General features: G+C 35.8%; 3 protein-coding genes across 5 annotated transcripts in view; 1 reads left to right on the forward strand and 2 right to left on the reverse strand.

The window, feature by feature from the left end:
* The first annotated feature begins 2830 nt into the window (after positions 1-2830).
* On the forward strand, positions 2831-4321 carry si:dkey-111e8.4 (uncharacterized protein LOC793802 homolog). The gene is made up of 3 exons (XM_051663036.1): positions 2831-2841; positions 3804-3945; positions 4090-4321. The coding sequence occupies exons 2-3, from the start codon at positions 3806-3808 to the stop codon at positions 4319-4321; spliced, it is 372 nt and encodes a 123-aa protein (XP_051518996.1). The 5' UTR covers positions 2831-2841; positions 3804-3805.
* A 1033-nt stretch (positions 4322-5354) lies between these two features.
* On the reverse strand, positions 5355-7686 carry si:dkey-111e8.5 (uncharacterized protein LOC566993 homolog). 3 transcript variants are annotated; one of them, XM_051679341.1, is made up of 6 exons: positions 7453-7686; positions 7247-7298; positions 6654-6848; positions 6363-6556; positions 5814-5832; positions 5355-5724 (listed from the first exon to the last, which is right to left on the reverse strand). In XM_051679341.1, the coding sequence occupies exons 2-6, from the start codon at positions 7257-7259 to the stop codon at positions 5666-5668; spliced, it is 480 nt and encodes a 159-aa protein (XP_051535301.1). In that variant the 5' UTR covers positions 7260-7298; positions 7453-7686; the 3' UTR covers positions 5355-5665. The 3 variants fall into 3 exon arrangements, with proteins under 3 accessions (XP_051535301.1, XP_051535293.1, XP_051535285.1); XM_051679333.1 differs by having other exon boundaries at positions 7247-7295; positions 7396-7686; XM_051679325.1 differs by having other exon boundaries at positions 7396-7685.
* Positions 7687-12752: 5066 nt separating this feature from the next.
* si:ch211-284e13.4 (insulin receptor substrate 1-B) overlaps positions 12753-17385 on the reverse strand; it is a 41110-nt gene continuing 36477 nt past the window's right edge. The window contains exon 3 of the mRNA XM_051678367.1: positions 12753-15692. Coding sequence (XP_051534327.1) covers positions 15685-15692 — 8 coding nt within the window. The 3' untranslated portion in view covers positions 12753-15684. The remainder of the gene's footprint in view (positions 15693-17385) is intronic.

The following is a 17385-nucleotide window of genomic DNA, read 5'->3' on the forward strand; positions in this document are numbered from 1 at the left end:
CTGGCTCTGACTAGGAAAAAAGTGCATAAGAGAAAAGAAAACCAAAAGTACAGTGAAATATGAGGAACTGCTAAATTACGATTAATGGTAGTCATGTCACGTTTTTTTAGCATCACTGGTTTTTAAGCCTCAGAGAGTGTGACATATGTGGCATTACTTTAGTAGGTTTGTGCAGGGGCGGTGCCAGATTTTTTTTTTTTTTCACATGGGGGGCTAGGCTTCTGTCAGGGGGGGCCTGAGGGGGGGCTTATTTTTATTATTATTGCTGTGAAGGAACTAATTCAAACCAATTCAGACATTTATGACCTGCTGAGATAAGATGTTCTTTTCTTTCAGCATGAGTGAAACATCTAAAGAGCTGGAAGTAAACTGTTTGAAACATAGACACATATTGCATTATCAGAGTAGATGGACTGTGTCACACCATGTCTGTCTCAAAAGTCGTCACATGTTCACACTTTTTGATTGTGTTGGATAAGTGATCTCAGCAGTGTTACATTGTCGAATAAACTAAAAAGTAAACCAAAACTGATGTTTCAAAGGATCTATGTTCTGGCACAGCATATGCTACTCATAAAACAGTTTTAAACATTTAAACATTTAAAACTTATACTTATGCTATATTGACTGTTTAATGTTTTTGTTACCTTTCAGAAGTGTGGCTTGTCCATGACAATGTGTTTTATTTGTTTTGGAGCAGCCATGGTGACTGCAGCACTGCTGAGAGATTCTGTTTTGAGAGGAATGCCAGCTTGGCCATTATAACAGAGCATAACATGGTACAGTAGCTATTCACCCATTTCTCTCTCCTGCACAAGTAATATAGCAGTAATAAAGTGATTAATATGTGCCATGAGTACTACTATGTCAGATATAACAGCGCAGGTTCTTAAAGAGCTTAAGATGTCTGAGAGATGATGATTCAGAAGCATGTGAAAGAAATAGCATGTGAAATGACTCTAAATAATGCTGTGTTAAAAATAACCCAGTGTGGGTAGTTTTTAACTACACTGCTAGATAAATAGGAGAGAACACATGGGTTAATCTAACTTTGCAAGTAGACAGGGATGCACATTTAGGACACATATTAATAATGTAGTGTATATTGACCAGAATGCTGCGTTAATTTTACCTTATGAAATTGTTATAATAAATATATATTATAATAAAAAATAGTATTATTGCTGCTGTCCTGCTGTGTGTTTGCATGCGTGTGTTATCAGATTGATAATATAATTAAATAGTATTCCTGATTATATTACAACGGTGTTATGGCTTTGTGTTGTAATGTATTCACTGACCACTTGATGCATTTCTGAAAACCTGTCATTCTGACCAGGGCCGTAGCAAGGTAATCTGGGCCCCTTTCCTATTAAAACATACAGTTTAGAATTTGTTGTGGGGCCCCCTGGACCTTTGGGCCCCTAGAATCCTTACCAACTTTCACCCCACTAGCTACGGCCATGATTCTGACTACACTCAGGATGAAGATGTGGATGAAGATGATTTTGAGTGTGGCATCATGACCTCTGATGGTAATAAGGATCAAGCAGAAGGATTTGTGTGTGAGAGGGCAGTGAAACCCATCAAAATATCTCCTGTGTTTTTTGGGGGCTATACATACCCTCAATTATAACTAAATGATTTCACAAGGGTTTGTTGCAACTGGCTATCTTTTTTGTTTGTTTTTAAATCCACTGTAGGAGCCATTTTAAGTCTATTGTGTAATGTATTTGTTGTCCACTGGGTGGCATAATTTCAGGTAATATTAAGGGATTATATGCAGCAGCCTCAAGTTAATTATCAAAAACCATTTGATGCATGTTGTAAATTTTTACACCGTGAAAATAGCTTTTATTTTACCAGAATTCCATTATCGACAGCAAGCTAAGTAATACGTTTTATGCTGTCAAAATAAAAGTTCCTCAAAAATATGTATAAATGAACCTGGCGTCGTCTGTCAGAAGTGGGATGATTCCGATAGCACATGAAGGCAGTATAAATCCTCTACGTCATAGCGGTACAGTCCGCAGTGTGGAGAGTCTCACCCATCTCCTATCAAATCAAGAACGGGTCTTATAAATTGGTTTACCGTTTCTATCCTGTTAAGCTCTTTCTTAAAAAGGATGTTAGGATGTGTTCTTTCTGTGGTGCTGAAGATGAGTCTGCCCTTCATCTCTTCTGGCACTGTACACATACAGCAATATTTTCGAAGGATCTGGGTATTTTTGTACTTTTGTACGTAAAGTTTTGCATATGCGAATGTACATTTTAGTGTGACAAGACTATTTAGCTATTTTTCGTAAGGACTTAAATCCTATCTGGATGCTCTTGCTACCTCCAGCAGCTCTAAAGCTCTAAAAACCATTTCACTCTGTTATCTTTATCATATGTAATTGAATGTTTTAGTGTGCATACCCTTGACATTTTTGGTCTCCTTTTTGCATAAAAATAAATAAATAAATAAATAAAAAATAGTCTCACCCGTCTGCAAAAAGTCATAACAGCGTACAGTATTAAAGGTTTGTTTTTTCCTGCTGGGTCCTAATGACCCCGGTTATGTTTTAAACTCTCCTAATAGGACGTTTTAACTGCTTTTACACGTTTAAAAATAAATAACAAAAAGGAAGACAAGATAGTAACATCAAGCTGGTCTTCACACTTTAATCTGAAATGTAAAATATGTTACGGCCACAGTGTGTCTATCTTTTTACCTATAGGCCAACATGTAGGTCATTTCATCCTAGGCATTACTAAGCACGTTCACTCTGAAGCTCAAGCTGTTGATGCTGACTTTCTAAAGAGTCACAGTGGAACAGAATACAACAGAACATCATTCAGGTAAATCAAAGAGACGTCAGGCTATATACAAATGTAAATTATGGCACAAATTATATTTTAAGTCAGTTTGTTTTGTTGTACACTTTGTTTGTATTTTTCTTACATGCTCAGCCAGTATACAAGCTAGTTACTTGGTAGCATTAAATTTATATTCCGGGTTCAAAACAAGTTAAGCTCAATCAACAGCATTTGTGGCATAATGTTGATTACCACAAAAAAATAATTTCTACTCGTCTGTCCTATTCTTTAAAAAAAGTGAAAATCGAGGTACAATGAGACACTTACAATAGAAGTCAGTGGGGCCCATTTCTGTAGGATTTAAATGCAGAAATGTGAAGCTCATAATTTTATAAAAACACTTAAATTAATTCTTCTGTTAAAACTCATGCATTATTTGAGCTTTAAAGTTGTTAAAATCATCATTTTACAGTCACTTAAGGGTTTTAATGTTTGGTGACATTACATTGTCATGACAACAAAGTTGTAAAATTGGATATAACTTTACACAGAAAAGGTTAGTAAGCGATTTTATAACACTAAACTCATGTTAACATGCTTATTGTTTATGTCTTGTGGCTTTACTTTTGAAACTTTGAGTATTTTAATGTTTACGAATTGACCCCATTCACTTCCATAGTAAATGCCTCACTGGAACCCCGATTTTTCTTTTTATAAAAAAAAAAAAAAAAGGCAAGTTTAAATAATTTTTTGTGGTAATCAATATATGCCATAAATGCTTTCAGTTGAGATCTGTGTTTTGAACACAAAGTTTGCAGTCATTTAAGGTTCTTAACCCACTGCCACAGGGCAATGTCATTAGTGAACTGTAGCTTAGGACCTAATGTTTCTGCTAAACAGCACAACACTGTTTATGGGTAGTTTGCGTCCAATTCTAAGAAGGTTTTAGTCCGTTTTTCCTAGGGGTAATAACTATTATCTGTCTCTGTTTCTTTGTGCTGTAGTGATGGCATCAGAAGGTTCTCTTTCACAGTGGCTGAACTCTGATATTTTCATTGTGTTTGTGGTGGTGCTGTTGCTCCTCTTGCTGGTCATCTTTGCTGTTTTCTGGCTCATGAGACGGCATCACTCAAAGAGACCCACAGAGTACTAACACACATACACACTCACTGTACCTTCACACACAAACATGTTTACAACAAACACATAATCTCTCCTCACCCACACATTCTCTCTTCTAACTTTATGATGTACTTTATGGATGATTGTTCTTGCTCTCTATTTCTTGAGGAAAATGGCTGAAATAGAGATTATTCCAGTTGACGGTTCAGACAGGGGGAACCTGCCCAGATTTACCCTGAAGATAGTGACTGAGCAGATGCATGCAACAGAGCTAGTAGAGATGTTAACTCGCAGAGGTCATTCTGTTGAGGTTCCTGATCACCATAGCAACCTCTCTGTCTGTGCTGTTAGAGCCGTGAATGACAGTGAAGGAGAATATAGAGATGCAATAGAGCATTAATAAACCAATAAAACATCTTTATGTTGATTAAAAATATTTTCAGCGCAACTTTGAGTGTGTCATTAAATATATTAATTAGAAGTTTAAATTTAATTTGCATACATTTTGATTCATTTATTTGACATGGACATTGGGATAATGATGGAAAGTTGGATGTTTTAATGAGCTAGCGGCAAACACATTCAGTTTACTTTTAGTTTAAGTGTTGAACAGGTCATCATAAGCATCTATATAACATTTGGAAATTGATTACTCGTTTCTACGATCATGGAATTTTTGAAATTGTGATTTCCAGGCCCTGAAAAGTCATGGTAATTGATAAAACCTTAAAAGAAATTTCTAAAATATTTAATCACCTAGATATTGCTCTTGTGTAGAGTAAAAGTTGTTCACAAGCCATTGCAGTTGTATCTGATTTGTGAGTGAATTATGATTCTGAGTTGCTTCATTTGAACAAATTGGTTGAACTGGTTCACAAATGGGGATTTGGAATTCTGAAAGATTCAGCAGAGAATCGATCTGATTTTTTAAAGCCCTTTTCCATTAATCACAAACAACTGGAAAGATCATAGAAAATATTTACCCCATTTTATTCCTTTATTACCTGTAAGTTGCATACTTTCAAACACATCTCATCAGCCTCATCTTGTTATGATCATTTGAGGCTGTCCCAGTTTGACAGGAGGAAAGTGTGAACAGAGAGAAGAATAGATAGATAGATAGAGAGAGAGAGAGAGAGAGAGGCATTCTTTTTACTAAATTATATATATATATATATATATATATATATATATATATATGTATGTGTGTGTGTGTGTGTGTGTGTGTGTGTGTGTGTGTGTATGTGTGTGTATGTATATGTATTTATTTATTTATTGAACACTTCAGACTACACAGTCTAAATTTTAAATCTAAATGCTAATCTACTGTCCTGAGTATCAGTAACCTAAACATGACAAAAGAGGTCTAGTTGTCATACACAACAGAGCAGAATAATGCATGACATTATCAACAAACAAACACCATCAAAAAATAAATGTAATTGATTATATTTAATCAGTTTAAACATAATACAGGGGTTCTTCACCACTGACATTGGCGGCAATCATCAATGTAAATGAAATAAAATCTGAAAGCGTTTAAAGTGATGAGAGTTAGTCTCATGTCTTTCACTTTTCAAGTTCACCTGTGAAGAATTTCAGCTGAAAGTTTGCCCCCCTTTAAAATAACAAAGTTGGCTTTTCAGGCTTTGGAAAATATAGTTACTCATTAATGAATTAATTGGTGAGAAATCATTCAATCCTGTAGAGCCTTGACTGTTATTTTTGGTCTTCAGAAGATTTTTCAGGAGCTTGCAGGGCTGGAGGCATCAGGTCCTTTTAAGCTCTGTTCATCACTTCTGTCTGCAAATTTGAATGTATATTAAAAAAGTAATCAACATATCCTGGATTTATGATAATATTAACCATACCAAACTGAGTGTGTAACATACATTTCTTCTGTGTTTTCTTCTGTTGGGAAAAAATTAAAAGATATTATCAGCATGTTTATCAAAACATATGATCACACATTTTGCTACTTTAGTATCAGTTAAAAACAAAACTTGTCACTCAGTTAGCCAAGTGTCTGCTTAGCTAAATATAATGACTGTAAACTAACTCTAACCTGACAATTTTGTCCCCAGTCTATTGCGATGTACGTACACACACACACACACACGTTGGTGCGGCTATCCTTATGAGGACTCTTCATAGATATAATGATTTTTATACTGTACGAACTATAGATTCTATCCCCTAACGCTCACAAAAAACTTTCTGCATTTTTACATTAGTATGTTTTTTTAAGCGATTTGAATTATGGGGACACTAGAAATGTCCTCATAAACCACATTTATAACATAATACCCTTGTAATTACCAATTTGTAACCTAAAAAAAGTCCACATAAACCACCCAATCCCACCCACACACACATTCTTACAAATGCACACACTAATGCACATGCCCCCAAATGTAAGCAGGCACACAGTAGGTACATACTTGTTTTTTCAGCCATTTTGCAGCTTTATCATAAGCTTCAACATTTCTATTGCACTCCAATAATCCTTTATCCTCGTGGAACAGACAGTCCAATGTAAGTGTGTTGTCCCTTGTCACAAATTTACTGCTATCTGACACAATGCACTCAGGATCAAAAGTGTGATGAAGTGCGACTAAAATGGTCGGCTTATTGCCTAAGGAGAGTAAGAAAGAGAAGATGATTGTGAGTTATCCAGTTTATGTAACAGTTTTATATTCAGGAATGTGATGTAATAAGTTCTCATTTCTTACCAGTAATTGTACAGAGAGCAGCTTCAATATCAGTTCCAGTGCGAGAAACAATTGGAAAGAAAACTAAATTAATATCACTCTCCTTCCCTGCTTTCGCCTTTTTAATAATGTTTACATACATCCTCTCATTAATTTTATTCTTGAATGCCTTAGCAGTGTTTTGGACACTTTCTGGTGCTTGGATGGAATATTTCACTGTAGGGCAAAAAGCATATGATAGGTAGAGAGCGTCAGGTCCAGACAGAAACAGTGAATTACAACTTCACTATACCTCTTTTATTATGTTTATAACTGTTTATAATGGTCAGGTTGAAAAGCTTTCAAGTATAATTACGAATCGTCAATTTCACTTCATATATAGCAAAATATAGCTATATAACAGTAAAGTCAGTGAGACTACTAATACATAAACTCTATTGTCCAGAGCCTACTTACAACAACAACAACAACATACTACGTCGCAGAATTGACTATTTTTTTCGACCCTATCATTTACTGTGTTTAAGCTATAGTTGAAACGTTTAGGATAGTCAAAACTCATTTGTCATACAAAGATGTTTTGAAACACATTCACTCCGATATGCGTGACTTACACGTCGTAAACATTGTAATTTCCTGAAGTGGTAAGATGACAAAGATCCGCTGCTGAGAGAGAAGACGAGACAGTAATCAGCACAATTCTTGTCACACCTGAGAAAGTTAAACCTACATTTATATATATATATATAAAGGGATTGCTTACTTGTTTGCATTCAAATGAGCTACTTTAGTCTGCAAAGTTGCATGACAGTTCTCTTACCTGGTCGGACAGGCAGAATGTGAAACTAAAAGTATCTCTACAATATACGTCACATCGTAATTTCGAAACTAGCCAAAGTTACGAAAAGAAAGAGTAACAACTGTGCATCGAAACGACTTTTTTTTTCTTTTCTGTACACTACTGGTGTGGTCCAGTGGTCCTCAAGACACTCATAAAACTTGTGAAGAATCTGTGGAGACTGAACGTCAGTTTCGTAAGAATAAGGTCTATCAAGTCTCCTAACAGAAGATGTGTCGAGTAGGATATACTAGACGGCAGAGGATCATTATTAAAATATGGTGACAAACATGTCCCTTGACTTTTTATTCATGAAAGAGATTTTAAAGAGTTCCAAAAAAAAAAAAAAAAAAAAAAAAAAATATATATATATATATAAAAATTCAAAAGTCATCATCATATAACCTAACCTTAATTAAATAAAACAAAATGGTCTGAATAAATTTTTTTAACACATTTTTTGGGAAAATATTTTATGATTTGTCAATTGCCTAAAAAAAAAAAAAAAAAAAAAAAACACTGTTCCCTTAATCTGGTACACCACTTCTATGACATTTACAGTTATTTATCTGTTTGTTTGTTTGTTTGTTTTTTAAATAAAATTCGTTTTCTCAGGTCAAGCATTAGTGCAAGGCCTAACAAGTGTGCAGGAAAGCAAAACAAAACAAGTAATTAATAATTTAAATGATTTTAAAAGACTATTTGTCCCTTCATTTTATGTCACTGGTGTTATCAATTATAAAAACTTGTATTTTGAAAATACAAAAAGTTGTGCAAAAGAAGGTCAAAGATCAGAGGAAGAATAGGCTGCTGTAATGTGCATACAGTGATTTTCCCACTATGTTCCAAAAGTTTTTCTTCTTAACTGTAATTTTTTCACATGGTTCATTTAAATGTCATTGGTGTTACACTATTTAATGTTCATGTGAAATATTTTTATTGAAAAAAAAAAATATTAATAATGTTATGATTTATTGATTTGAGTCTTTTCAGTGGTGTATGCTTTTTGTTGCTATTGACACCATCTTAGAAAAGTAAACTTTTAAGAGAATTTGTCACTGGTGTTATCGTCAATGCTGTTGCAACCTTTGCTTCATTTGTAATAACAAAATGTAATAATAAAATAAAGAACAACAGTCAAGATGTCGTTTATGAACAAAAATAATGTCAAGATATTAAAAATTGTCAAGATGTGAAAAAATTGTTATCCTCAGCATTTATGGATGAAAACTTCAATATTTTGTAAGTCGGAATGTCGATTTGTTTTCTTTATTTGTAAATGACCCAGGAAATGATATAACTTTGACAGTGAAAATGCAGTCTACTATGATCCTAACAAACACATGAATTAAAAAATAATTAGATAAGTTTAGAGAGGCAGGAGAGAGAAAACTCAGATACAAAATGTCTTTATTTAGATGATTCTTTTAGTACAAGACAATAAGAAGGGAGTATTTTGATAATATTTAGTGAGATGATAAATTCAGGAACATGCTAACTATTCTGTGGATGCATGAAAACATAATAATGAAGAGTTTGATGGTGAAGTAGCATTCACAATTACAAATGCATTAGATATAGAATAGATAAAATGTATAAAATATTTGGAAACTTTCTGGTTGTGAAGACATGTCTGTAGTTGATGTTATGGTTACTCTGCCAAGGCACAAGTGTGAACTTAGGACCATTTGGTTTAAAGTGATTGCAAAACATGGCTAAGAAAAGTAAAGTTAGTTTCATGAAAAGATCATTTGCATTTTTTTTTATGCAATGAAATTCATACATTATAAGTGTTCAAATGGTTTTTGTGGCCATTGTATTTTATGTCCCATTTTAACCGTTAAACGCATACCTGGGACCTCATTCCACCCCCTGTACCTCATCCATTTTTTGGAGTTGTGCCCACACCTCTTTAGTATTCCTCAGTCTCTCTTTTATAAATAGTGACACACACACACACTCTCTCTCTCTCACACACACACACACACACACACACACACTATAATGGTTTAAGTACCAAAAGTGTATAGCATCATTAGAGACCCTTTTTTTGCACTACCATAAATAATATTTTTTATGATTATTTCGTATCTATATATGAAATAATAGTGATAGTTTACTATCACAGTATATCTATTTCTTTGTTTATTACAAGATAAATTAGTAGTATATTCATACAAATAAATACTATATCACGTTGATTTTCTGTGAATTATGCTGAATTATCTATCAAATATGGGTGTAAACATACAAACTATAACACGCTATTTCTTACTCAAGGTGGCGCTGTTGTTTCAGTGATTGACTTGATTTACATTTGACTGCTATTTGATGAAGAATCAACATGGAAGTAAACTTATACTGTAAATACAACACATGAACAGTATGATATGACTATTGTCATTTGGGTATACTACTACAATTCTGTAAGTTGTGCATCTTAATAAGTGCCTGAGAAAATACTTATATGTAACTTATGTGTAGATTAATGTATTTGTTATGTGTTGCTCAATGTGTTTGACAGCCAGTTGTGTTTAATGAAATTTCAGTGGGAAAGTAATTAATCTTGTTCTAGATTTGTTGCATTATCTCTTTGATATATGAAAAATAAAACATCTAAATGTACCAAAACATATTTTATTTTATTTTATTATTCTATACATTTCTAATTGTCTTGAAAATATTTAAAAATGTTACAATATCTGCCATTTTTGATAGATATACATGCCGGGACTTATCCATGCACTCAGCCAACACTTGTGTCTGTATATACAGTATAGATATATATATACAGGGTTGGGAGTAACGGAATACATGTAATGGGAATACGTTTTTAAAATACAAAATATAAGTAACTGTATTCCACTACAGTTACAATTTAAATCATTGGTATTTAGAATACAGTTACATTCAAAAAGTATTTTGATTACTGAAGAGATTTCTTTGCATTTTATTGTCATTTGTTTCATTTCATATTTAGTCCTTTCAGATGAAAACATTTATACATATAAATGATGCGATCCAAAGTGCATTTGAACAGCGGTGAAACACTTTCTTATGATGTGTTACATTCATATGAGCAGACAGAGAAGTAAGTTTGAAGTAAGTTTGGAGCAGCAGAAATAGAAATAAACCTTGTGTAAATTGTCAGTTTTACACTAAGCTAAAATGTTATTTCTAGCCATTTTACATGCACGTTACCAGCAGGATCATATTTTTTTATCAAGAAAATTCATGTTGGATCATAATTTCTTTTTTTCTAGTAAGACCTTTGATATTAGGGCAAAAATCGTATTCTTGATAATAATTTTTGTATTGTTTTCCTGTAAAAATATCTAATAATCCTTAAAACAAGATCAATTTGATTGATCTTGTTTTAGAAACAACACTGCATAAGATATTTCGGTTTTTCAGAGAATGTGTTTTTAACATGTATATTTTGTCTTACTGTACTGGCAGAGTTTTTATAGTCAAAACAAGTGAAAAAATCTACCAGTGCTGAAGAAGTAATCCAAAGTATTTATAATACATTACTGACCTTGAGTAATCTAACGGAATACATTACAAATGACATTTTACAGCATGTATTCTGTAATCTGTAGAGGAATACATTTCAAAAGTAACCCTCCCAACCCTGTATATATATAAGTACAAAAATAGAAGAGGATGGCACAGTCCTGTTTTGTGTTGACCAAGACCAGAAAATGTACAAGGTGGAGCTCTGATCTCACTGATGTACTGTATATTTTCAAGACATACAAAATATTATCATGAAATACTTCCAATTGTTTTCTAAGAACACACTGCCACTTTTGCATGATAATAATATCTATGATATACACCATCAGCGATACGTCAAAATGTATGTAAATATGACATCACAATGCTCATACTGTAAAGACTGTAGTGTAGCAGATGTGTCAAAAGACAGCCTAATTCTGCTGTCTGAATGAATCTTTCTGCTTGTGTTATGCTCGAAACACCATGTTGTTGATGTTTTAGCCTACCCTGACTTACCACATGGTGTCCTCAGAGACCTAACTCTCGCACACAGACCAGAAACGACTGAGTGTTGCCTGTTTCCGTGCAGGGGATGCAGTGTTGTTGTTTTTTCAAGGGGTAATGGCTGCTTAGGAGTCTTGGAAGTGGGGACCAGGCTGTAGGTTCACTGTTCACACTCATGTGTATTATCATCATTCATGAGGCTTGGCAGGTGGCTTATCCCTGGAAGTCATATTAGTAAGGACATCTCAAACGCAATGGTTTTTATATGGAGGTGATATTTTCTAAACCCCAACCTTAACCCTGTACCCCTATACCCTCACACAAAACCTGTAAATATCAGTAGATTTAAAGGAAAGCATGATTTTGCAGATTTATAAGCCTTTTATTTTTTACTAATTCGTATTTCACAAAAAATTTGGACCTCACAAGTATTTCTACTTTCTTTTGACCATTGTTTTTATACTGAGCTAATGAAACCGCACCAGCAGGGCCTTTTCTAGCTATAAGCAGTATAAGTGGCAGCTTTGGGTCCCTGAACCACCAGGGGGCCCCACAAAGCAAGGTCGTTTATTTATTTAATATTCTAAATACTTTGAATTAGACTGTACATTATATAGTTATTTTTTTGTTAATTTATAAAAAAAAATAAAAAATACAGGGCCTGGGTAGCTCAGCGAGTATTGATGCTGACTACCACCCCTGGAGTCACAAGTTCGAATCCAGGATGTGCTGATGGACTCCAGCCAGGTCTCCTAAGCAACCAAATTGGCCTGGTTGCTAGGGAGGGTAGAGTCACATGGGGTAACCTCCTCGTGGTCACGATTAGTGGTGCTCGCTCTCAATGGGGCGTGTGGTAAGTTGTGCGTGGATCGCAGAGAATAGCATGAGCCTCCACGTGTGGAGTCTCCGCAGTGTCATGCACAGCGAGCCATGTGATAAGATGCGCGGAGTGATGGTCTCAGAAGCGGAGGCAACTGAGACTTGTCCTCTGCCACACGGATTGAGGTGAGTAACCACGCCACCACCGCGCCACAAGTAGTGGGAATTGGGCATTCCAAATTGGGGAGAAAAGGGGATAAAAAATAAAAATAAATTAATACTTTGGTAATTTTTTTGCGTTTTGTGTAGTTAATATATTCCCATTTTAAGTCTACTAGTAGTTTCGCTTAAGGCCCCCATATGTTTAGAAACGGTCCTGACTCCTCACCATGAATATGATTTCATTCCAACTGATGGCAATTTTGAAAAAAGACACAAGACACATGTTTCAGTCTGTCATTCTTTTTCATCTTTTTATTTTTTTTTTTATTGCAGTGACATTGTCTTAATCACAGGCAATAATCAATAAGGTATTTCTGAATTTAACAGACATTTCTACTATATCCATACCATACAGTCTCCCCTGCCCACGCGAGCCCAGCATTTCCATTATTCACAGAACTTTACAGCAGCTAACAGCCCAATAACTCTTGCATTAAACCCCTTTATACACCATTGTCATTGAAATTTTTCTTAGCATTAGATATATAGAATAACAGATCAACTTAGTACCTTTACACAGACTCGTGATTGTGCATATCAGACCCTTTTTTCCTAACAGTTGGCAGGTACTAAAGAGACAATAAAGGATTTCTTTTCTTTTTCTGGACTATATATACATAGTCCTTACCTACAATATACATATGACCTTGGCTGTATTTCTACATCACTTAATACCATGTAATGTTTTCTGCAAAGAAAGACCGGGTACATACAATTATCTACACCAAATCAGACACCAGATTACAAAAATGTCAATCTGAAAAAAAAAAAAAATCCCACTGCTCTAGAATGCAGAATCTTCAAACATAATTCCCATTGTTCTAGAATAAAAAGCATAATTTGTACAGCTGCCATGTATTAAATAAGAGCTAATACAGACAATAAGGCAATCAAAATAGAGTAAAGACATAGAATAAAACAGAATAACCAAAAGCGCTTTGCAATTGGAGTGGACAGAAACACACATGCACGCCCGCACATACACACACACACACGCAAACACAGTTCATGTTTGAGATGCTGTCTTTGTTTTTGTCATGAACTCCCCATGAGGTGGATTTAAAAAGGCATATGTCCAGTTCAGTATAAGAAACAAACACTGAGGTTCAAATTCTTAAGGGGACATAATTAAGCCCACCCTACAGTACACCATCATAATCACCACCCATTGTTGCTCTGTTCATTTTAATCCTTAGTAGAGATTATGAGGTATGTGGACAATTGTATTATTACATTATGTTGCATGTATTACACGTTAAACAACATGTACTGTATATAATATGTACAACCTAAGATCGAGGCGGCTCTTATTTTTACATGATAGAAAAGGCATTTATTTAACACTATAAGGCTTCATAATGTTAATTCCTTAAAACTGAAGGCAGCTGTTTAACTATGTAAAATATGAGTTTACATTAGCATATATCAGTAATAGAAAATATGTAGATTGTGCAGGCAAAAGAGAAAAATATCTGTTACTAAATCTGTTATTAAAAAGCAGAAATGTTTTGCTTTATGAGATCACTTATTTTCTTCATTGCATGACATGGCACTAAAACAGGATCATTTCGACAAATGATTATTGTTAAGTTACATACACTACACTAAATGAAACTGTAGATTAATTAGAAAATTACAGAAGCCATTAAAATGAATAGTAAAAGTCAAAACAGGTGCTTAAAAATATATTTTTAAAAAATACTTTAAAAAAAGAACAGCCGTGCTACGTTTCAGCAATGTGAAAAGAACGCATAAAAAGACCCTGTTCCCTTGTAACTGTCACCTTTAAGTTGCAATAATGAAACATAATAATCAAAAGCTGAGAACACTAGAGCACATTCACTATTAAGGGGTGAGTTAAGTGTGTGTAAGTGTGTCTGTGTAAAAACTCAGTAAGCATAGAAGTGTAAATACTAAATACCAGTCAGAGTAACAACATCAACAGGTCAGACAGAGAGAGAAATATGATGACAGATATACTCAAATTTATAGAGTAGGTTGTAGGTCAGTCTGCTGATATACAAACTGTAGTTGCATTTTAGTTTTAATTCTAAATGTGTGTGTGAGAGGCTGAAGAAAACTGGGGATTGCAAATAACACAATATTACTACCCTGGTTTTACGACATTAACAATTCTCTCTCTCTCTTTCTCTCTCTATCACACACACACTATCTCAATACTGTTGATCAGAATGCTCTCAGGTATCTGATTTTGTGCTCCCAGCCATCTGATGCCACCATGCTCAGATTAACAGATGAATCCGTGGATCTCTCATTGTATGTGTGTGTGTGTGTGTGTGTTTGTGTGTGAGTGTGTGTGTGTGTGTGTGTATGTAAGTCCAGCTCTTTTTAACTGAACTGAGGCACAGCATGGCTGAGGCTTAGATGACTGATATCACAGAATTACACACACATACACGCTAATACAGCACAGTAAGGCAATCTGATTACACAAACTATAGCAAATAAAGCTCTTCTTCCTAACTAATAGTATTTCTTCTCTCTCTCTCTCTCTCTCTCTCTCTCTCTCTCTCTCTCTCTCTCTCTCAAACTCCAATCTGTCTTTTGACTTTGTTCAGGATACCTTACGCTGAGCAACACAAAGGAACGGGCAAAGCAAAATAAAGAACAAAGCATTTTTCTTTTACAGAGCATATCAAGATCTGTGTAAAAATGTCTACAATCAAAAATGAGGCACTTTTAAAAAAAAGTTGTATTTATATATATATGTAGATAGATTTATTCTCAGTAATATTAAGTCTGCTATATATTTTTCATCTATCTTTATACTATTTAACATCTCTTTTACAATACTTTAAAGTTTGTGATAGAGGGCAAAAAGGAATATCATTGGCTCCATTTTCTCCTGGTTGGCAGTCAAGATTCGCAGTGGCCATTCATGACTGGCTGAATGACCTTTCCGTCTCTGTTTTCTCTGGTGGACATGACCAATAGTCTTTTGGCACAAATGTTATTTTGATTCAACTAATGGAAACTAATGAGAGTAAATGTTGTTGTGAGGCTAGGGCAGTTAAGTATCCACTGCAGAGGGATTTGGGCAATCGCACCATTTTTCACAACACATCAGGTGCACACACAGACAAACACTCCTGCCGGAAGGACAAGCGTTGACTGCTTCTCCGTCTTGTTTTTGACTGCAGGAACACATTAACAATCTGCAAAAAGATAGAAAAAACAGACAGAGATACTTTATTAGGCATTCTAAAGACAATCCCAGTGGACTACTTGCATTGAGCTTCATGACGTGCTTCTGCTTTGAAATAGTTCGGCTCACTAGCTTCCAGTTATATGTGATTGCAATAACCTGTTTCCATTCAAATGGCCTTTTAGCGATAAAAATGATGTGCGTGATGACATGCTTAAAAAACACTTTGTTGCATAAGTTCCCTATCGATTCTGTTCACGAGACATTGCAGTGAACGCTTTGGGGAATTCCTTTTCCACGACCTAGTTGAAGCCCTTGTATCATAATGCCAAACTTATGATTAACAATGGTTAAATGGCCCTTTTAGGCACGCATTTGCCCTATATAAGCAGGTGCTCACACACCATTTCTTCAGAATTTTATTCCTTCAAGACTGATAAAAGATCATTTTGACTACGACAGATCCTCTCATCTTGATCAGCCCGCTCTTCGCTGTCAACGGACACCCATCAGCGGATGGGATTTTCTGCAGACGAATCAGGACGTTCTTCGTCCTCAGCGTCTGCAGCGGAAGATTCACCCACCCCCTCTGAAGTTCCGGCGAAGAAGTCTCTCCGCCTCGCTGCCAGACCGGGTCCTTCACTCAGCGAGACATCTACCCGCTTCCCGCAGCATCCAGGCAGGAGCTGTATCCTTTCTATATATATATGGAGACTTCATGGAGACTTCATCCTCAGACGGTTCTGAGGATTTGGGAAATGTTTGGCGAAACGGAAGTCGATCTATTTGCCTCCGTAGAGACAGCCCACTGCCCTCTTTGGTACTCCACTTCCAAACCCTTATATTGGTTGTGCCAAAATTGCCAGCTGTGGTTTCCGGAAATGATGGAGATATTAGGCGGTCCTCCATGGAAAATAACGCTGAGGAAGGATCTGCTCTCTCAAGTGCAGGGCACGATTTGGCATCCCCAGCCGGAGCTGTGGAATGAGCCTGAATTGGCTCAGTGTGTAATGAACACCATTTTACAGGCAAGAACGCTGTCTACAAGATGCCTCTATGCACTAAAATGGTGTGTGTTTGCGGATTGGTGCTTTTCATGCAGCAAAGACCCAGTGAATTGCTCCAGAGATTCTTACATTCCTTCAAGAGTGGTTGAACGCAGGTCTTACTCCATCAACGCTTAAGGTCTATGTAGCGACCATATCGGCATTTCACGCCCCAGAGGCTAGCTCCTCTATAGGCAGACATGATCTGATCATAAAGTTCCTTAGAGGAGCGAGGCCCTTGAACCCCCTCGCCCTGCTACAGTTCCAACATGGGATCTAAATCTGGTGCTGAGGGCGCTCACAAGCCCCCTGTTCGAACCATTGGAATCCGTTGAGTTACATGTGCTCTCCTTAAAGACGGCACTGCTGTTGGCTCTGGCCTCAGTCAAACAGGTAGGTGATATACAGGCACTGTCGGTCAACAGTTCATGTATGGAATTCTGTCTGGGGCTTTCAAAAGCCACCATCAAACCCAAAAAATGCTATGTGCCTAAGGTGCTTTCCACGCCCTTCAAGGATCAGATAGTGCACCTGAAAGCTTTCTCTTCTCCACCATCTAATTCGAATGAGAAGCAGTTAGCGCATTTATTATGCCCCGTGCGGGCATTGCACACATATGTGGAATGCATTCGCCAATTTAGACTGTCAGATCAGCTC

The sequence above is a fragment of the Myxocyprinus asiaticus genome, chromosome 3 (genome assembly GCF_019703515.2).
Source record: "Myxocyprinus asiaticus isolate MX2 ecotype Aquarium Trade chromosome 3, UBuf_Myxa_2, whole genome shotgun sequence".
In the NCBI taxonomy this organism is placed as follows: domain Eukaryota; kingdom Metazoa; phylum Chordata; class Actinopteri; order Cypriniformes; family Catostomidae; genus Myxocyprinus; species Myxocyprinus asiaticus.

Bases quoted from the DNA above. Each gene is read 5' to 3' on its own strand.
- si:dkey-111e8.5 (XM_051679341.1), bottom strand. The intron at 6,557-6,653 runs GTAAGAAATGAG...TACTCTCCTTAG, and splicing joins TGCTCTCTGTACAATTACTG to GCAATAAGCCGACCATTTTA.
- si:dkey-111e8.4 (XM_051663036.1), top strand. From the start codon at position 3,806: ATGGCATCAGAAGGTTCTCTTTCACAGTGGCTGAACTCTGATATTTTC. The intron at 3,946-4,089 runs GTACTAACACAC...CTATTTCTTGAG, and splicing joins CACTCAAAGAGACCCACAGA to GAAAATGGCTGAAATAGAGA.